The 6,197-nt window shown below is 29.7% G+C and overlaps 1 protein-coding gene across 1 annotated transcript in view; it reads left to right on the top strand.

Annotated features, from left to right (window-relative positions):
• Positions 1 to 3,255: 3,255 nt before the first annotated feature.
• Positions 3,256 to 6,197, top strand: part of LOTGIDRAFT_142897 (hypothetical protein) — a gene marked incomplete at both ends in the record, with an annotated part of 21,556 nt that continues 18,614 nt past the window's right edge. The window contains one exon of the mRNA XM_009052579.1: positions 3,256 to 3,410. Within this exon, the coding sequence (XP_009050827.1) occupies positions 3,256 to 3,410 (155 nt within the window). The remainder of the gene's footprint in view (positions 3,411 to 6,197) is intronic.

Raw genomic sequence — 6,197 nt, 5'->3', positions numbered from 1 at the left:
TTATGACTTGACTTGAAAAATTGCTTGCATGTTTCTCATTGTTTTTTCCATGATTTATTGATGGTTGGTTACGTGGCCCACGGCTACTCGCATCCCCCAAATGTGGCCTGCCATTGCAGAAATGTTGCACAGACCTGGTCTGGATCATTTCCAATGACATGATAATTGAAGAATTAAATATGATGAACTTAAAGTGATGACAAATTAAGATTTTGCTGTTTTTTTTTGTTTGTTTATCATTCTTGCTTTAAGGGATTGTGAAGAGGTTTTCTAATTGTTTTTTTATTTGTGTATCAGAAACAATGATAGCATCAATTTGCACCATTTGTGGTTACTTCAATCCACTAAAATTAAGTGTTTGATGATGTCACTAATCCCAAAATGTCACATAAGGCCCTTTTTTTTCATTTTTAGCCAATCTATTAAATTTTTTGACTGAAATTTGAAATAAAATTCTGTGAGCTTATTTATCACTTCTGAATGGTTTTGATTGATATAAAAGCAAATTAAATGAACAGTGGAATTAATTTTTGAGATATAAATATAATGAAATTAAAGGAATTCTACCTCTTAGAATGAACATAGAATTGGTCAATAAGAGTATATATTCATTAGTTGAACTTACCAGGTGCCATGACTAAAGAGGTTTTCTAAAATTTTATGTGTTTCACGACACTGATAGCATCAATTTGCACTATCCCAACCACTTTCTGATGTCTGTGGTTCCTGCAATTCCACTAAAACTAAGTGTTCAATGATATCACTAATCGCAAAGGGCCTTATGTGATACAGCATATTTCACCATTAGTGAAGTCATCAAACACTAAAATGTCACCAATTGTAATGGGCCTTATGTGAGAAAGCCTGTTATTAGTAGAATTGCAGGAACCAGACATGTCTGATTGAAAATTGGAATGATGCAAATTGATGCTACCAGTGTCCCCAATACACATAAAAATTTGAAAAAACATCTTTACAATCCCTTTAATCACATATAAGATTTTTCAAAGAAAACCTCTCTACCATCCCTTTAAGATAACAAAGCTGCTTGTATAACAGAAGTGTAAACTGTTTTATATAAATGTTAATTGGCACCTAATGTTTTTTACAGGTTTTACTGTGACGTATTGATCATAGCAACATGGAAATTATAAAATAGAGTGCAACGCCGCCTTCATTTGTCAAAGAGAAACATTGCATTTAAAATACAATGATGGACGATAGACACAGGTGAGTGGCAGCCATTTTGGATTTTGCTTTCATTTGTAACTTTAATAATGATTTTAGTCTAGAATAAGAAATGCTGTCTCTAGGGTATTAACTTTTTTGAAATTTATTTTTTGTTGATTAAGACATATTATTTAGTACCATTATTCTTTTGAATATTTAAAAGGATGCTATCTCTTAGAATGGACATAAAATTTAAAGTCTTCCATCTTGGTCAATATGTGTATACATATTCATCAGTTGGACTTACCAGGTGTCATGACTAAAGAATAGAATCTTTATATAAGATGATATACCAATTAAACTAAATAATTATTGTTTCAAAATTACTTAATTAATGAATTATTACTTAGTTTTAAGGATTTATTGGATTATAGAGAGATTCTGTTGTATAGTTATGACACCACTGATGATCAAAGACTTATTTTTGGCCAAGTTTTAAGGTTTAAATTTTTTGGTCATCCTAAAGCTAAGATTCCATATACGCATCATGTGGATCCGTCATGCGTTAAAAATTGAAATGGTTGGTTTGGTTTAAGAGGGTATGATTTCATATATGCGGAAGCCAATCCGTCAAATGGTCTCCGTCATGCGTCAACAAAAATACCGCCGGGTATAGCGATTTTTGGCCCATCCGGACATCTTTCATGAAATATTATAGAATTCTCCAATCAGGCTTTTATTATGATAAAAAAAGAAAGAAAAAACTGTATTTTACAAGGATAACAACTTGGGTTCACAGTTAAGGATCCTCTACCAGCTGATCTTTGGCCAAACCCTTGACATTGATCTTTCCCAGATTATCTGTACCTATTTACAGTTAGGTCAACTGGAATTATGTGTGAAGATGACGGAACCCACAGCAGCTATTTTCTTGACGTAACCAAGCAGATGACGTCCTGTTAAGAACCAATGCTCCTGGTGATATACCCTCTTCAGCAAAGAACTCTAGGAAGTTCATTTAATATAATTAGATTTTTTTTATTTGATTACAGAGATCCACTTGAATTGGAAGGGATGTTAGAAGCTGGCCCTACCAGAAGAAAAGGTTTTAATAAATATAAACCTAATTTAAAACATTTGATACCTTACAGATTGGATAAAAGGTAAAATTACTGTCTAAAATTTAGAGTATTAAGCTTTGATAGGGTTATTGAGCTTTAAAGATGGGTTCCCTCATTTTCATTTATGAAAATGCTAATGCTATTACTGATATGAATATAAAGTAGAGGTGTTCTTATGACTTGGGAAAATACCAATTTGTCTCACATGTCCATAATTAATTCATAATTAGCTAAATTAGAAGAGAATTACCAGCAGAATTCCAATAAGTGACCATTCAAGAAAGGTCAAAAAGTCTTTTTTTTTTATCCAGACTGTACATACATTGACATTTATGATTATGATATATATATATATAAGAAAATAATGATATGGTTAAGAATACATGATAATTCATTAGAAACACCTGTTAATCAAATAGTTTGCTTAATTTGACACTAAAAAAAAAGGAATCCATCGGAATGGTTTACAGAACTTAAAATGCCGGGGTGACTCAACAAGTCATTCGGGCTCGGGTATGAGACTGGAGATTACTGGATAAGGGATGCATCAGATTTTTCAAGATTGAGTTCTACTTGGGATACAGATTAGGAGAGCAGACAAAGGGAGTGTAGTTCTCACATGGAACTAAAAAACAAAAGATGTGTGAACTAACATTCTTTGACTGTAAGAATATTGAAAAAGAGTTAGGCAACTGTCAGTATTAAACATTCCATCTTTGCCATCTCCTGTCTTTATTAGCCCAATTAGGTGTCGAAGAGTGGGAACTAAAACTCCATTTCATTTCATTTGCCAACTCCACATACTGAGTGGTATTGCACATCTCAATTACCTCCATGAGGATCAGAAGAAAGTGAAAAGTAATGGATTGAAAGATTTCCAAATATGGTTAGACAGGACTTTTTAAGACTGTCATTGCAAAATGGCATACATAGTATGATGTGAAAGACTGTTTTTTTCAGACCCAAAGATGAGTTTCCACTGGCATATTCTGGTTGTTTCTCCTGTATGTTTTATTCCTGGATGTCCGGGTTAATGTACCATATATGGAAGAAAGGAGTGGTAGTCCTAGATGGGTTACATCTCTCACCTATTGATGCTACTGAATACAATGAACTCAGGTAAGTCTCCTTTTCAATGAGTTCTTCAGACAACCAATTCTGTATCATATCCAAGAACTATCAGGAATATATAAGGACTTTGGTTTTGGAGTTGAGAATTGTACTGCTAAACTAATCTGTAAAAGTGTTCACAGCTTTAAGGGAATGAAGCTTTTCTTAATTTTTATACGCCCACATTATAATGTAATTATTATTCTATTTTATATTCTGTAGGTTTGAAAGATAATGTGATTATTATTTTATTTTATATTCTGTAGGTTTGAAAGATAATGTGATTATTATTTTATTTTATATTCTGTAGGTTTGAAAGATTATGTGATTATTATTTTATTTTATATTCTGTAGATTTGAAAGATAATGTGATTATTATTTTATTTTATATTCTGTAGGTTTGAAAGATAATGTGATTATTATTTTATATATATTCTGTAGGTTTGAAAGATAATGTGATTATTATTTTATTTTATATTCTGTAGGTTTGAAAGATAATGTGATTATTATTTTATATATATTCTGTATATTTGAAAGATTATGTGATTATTATTTTATTTTATATTCTGTAGGTTTGAAAGATAATGTGATTATTATTTTATTTTATATTCTGTATATTTGAAAGATAATGTGATTATTATTTTATTTTATATTCTGTAGGTTTGAAAGATAATGTGATTATTATTTTATATATATTCTGTATATTTGAAAGATTATGTGATTATTATTTTATTTTATATTCTGTAGGTTTGAAAGATAATGTGATTATTATTTTATTTTATATTCTGTAGGTTTGAAAGATAATGTGATTATTATTTTATTTTATATTCTGTAGGTTTGAAAGATAATGTGATTATTATTTTATATATATTCTGTAGGTTTGAAAGATAATGTGATTATTTTTTTATTTTATATTCTGTAGGTTTGAAAGATAATGTGATTATTATTTTATTTTATATTCTGTAGGTTTGAAAGATAATGTGATTGTTATTTTATTTATATTCTGTAGGTTTGAAAGATAATGTGATTGTTATTTTATTTTATATTCTGTAGGTTTGAAAGATAATGTGATTATTATTTTATTTTATATTCTGTAGGTTTGAAAGATAATGTGATTATTATTTTATTTTATATTCTGTAGGTTTGAAAGATAATGTGATTATTATTTTATTTTATATTCTGTAGATTTGAAAGATAATGTGATTATTATTTTGTTTTATATTCTATAGGTTTGAAAGATTATGTGATTGTTATTTTATTTTATATTCTGTATGTTTGAAAGATAATGTGATTGTTATATTATTTTATATTCTGTAGGTTTGAAAGATAATGTGATTATTATTTTATTTTATATTCTGTAGGTTTGAAAGATTATGTAATTATTATTTTATTTTATATTCTGTAGGTTTGAAAGATTATCTGATTATTATTTTATTTTATATTCTGTATATTTGAAAGATAATGTGATTATTTTTTTATTTTATATTCTGTAGGTTTGAAAGATAATGTGATTATTATTTTATTTTATATTCTGTAGGTTTGAAAGATAATGTGATTGTTATTTTATTTATATTCTGTAGGTTTGAAAGATAATGTGATTGTTATTTTATTTTATATTCTGTAGGTTTGAAAGATTATGTGATTATTATTTTATTTTATATTCTGTAGGTTTGAAAGATAATGTGATTATTATTTTATTTATATTCTGTAGGTTTGAAAGATAATGTGATTATTATTTTATTTATATTCTGTAGGTTTGAAAGATTATGGAATGAGAGGAGTAAAGAGAGAGGAAAAGAAGAGGCATCATTATGGAGAGTTGTATGGAGGGCTATCAGAACTAGACTATTAATTACCTTTTTATTTATTATTATTATGGTGGCCTTTAGTTTATTAACGCCGGTAAGTTACGTTATTTTATAACCTACCCCCTACACAACAGTTGAGAGTTAGACTTAACTAACAGAGATATAAGAAGGGAAAATCCTAGCCCTTGACTGTATTGTGGTATTGTGTGATGCAGAGACGTTACCCGCTAACCCGAAGGTCCAGGGATTGAGATAAAACCTTTGGATTTTTCAACGCGTTTTCCCCTTGTCAGTGATGCAGATAAGAGGGGCTGACATGGAAAAAGTGTTTAGTTGTTCGGATGGGACAATAAACTGAGGCCCCGTTTACTACAGGCTGTGCACACTATAGATCCCTCGAAAGTTAGAAATCGAAAAAGAGCAGACCAATACCGCTGTCCTGGCAAAATTTCCCTGTATTTATCATTACCATATTTCACATGGTCCAGAAAAGTAGGATGTAAAACTCCTTTCATTTCTTAGAAATGTCCTTGGAGCTGTGGTGGCTCAGTGAATTAGATGCTGAATGTCCAGAGTTCAATTCTGCCATAGGTGGAGATGATATATTTGTATTTTTCAACTCTGTTTCTCAGACAGATATTTTTTTTTGAATATATGTCAAATTTCACACATTTGCAGCTTTAATTTTTTTCATATTCACATTTTCATTCGGATTGAATTTTTTAGAAAATCCGCATTTATGATGGCTGTTTTCTATTTTACATTGTTTTCATTCTAGGCGCTAGTAATCAGGAATTTTTTAGACTACCTAACTGTAGGGGATGTCAAGTTTTCTACTGGATATATTTATATAGTTGGATTAATATTGTTTGAAGCTGGTAGATCAGTTAGTGGGGCATTAACTTGGATTATAACTTACATGTCAGGTAAATATATTCCTCACTCCTGGATTGAGTAGAGTATTTTTTGTTTTTTTTTTTTTTTTTTT

The sequence above is a fragment of the Lottia gigantea genome (genome assembly GCF_000327385.1).
Source record: "Lottia gigantea unplaced genomic scaffold LOTGIsca_188, whole genome shotgun sequence".
Classification (NCBI taxonomy): Eukaryota; Metazoa; Mollusca; class Gastropoda; family Lottiidae; genus Lottia; species Lottia gigantea.
The sequence above is the reverse complement of the archived record's forward strand: the minus strand, read 5'-3'. Positions and strand labels throughout refer to the sequence as shown.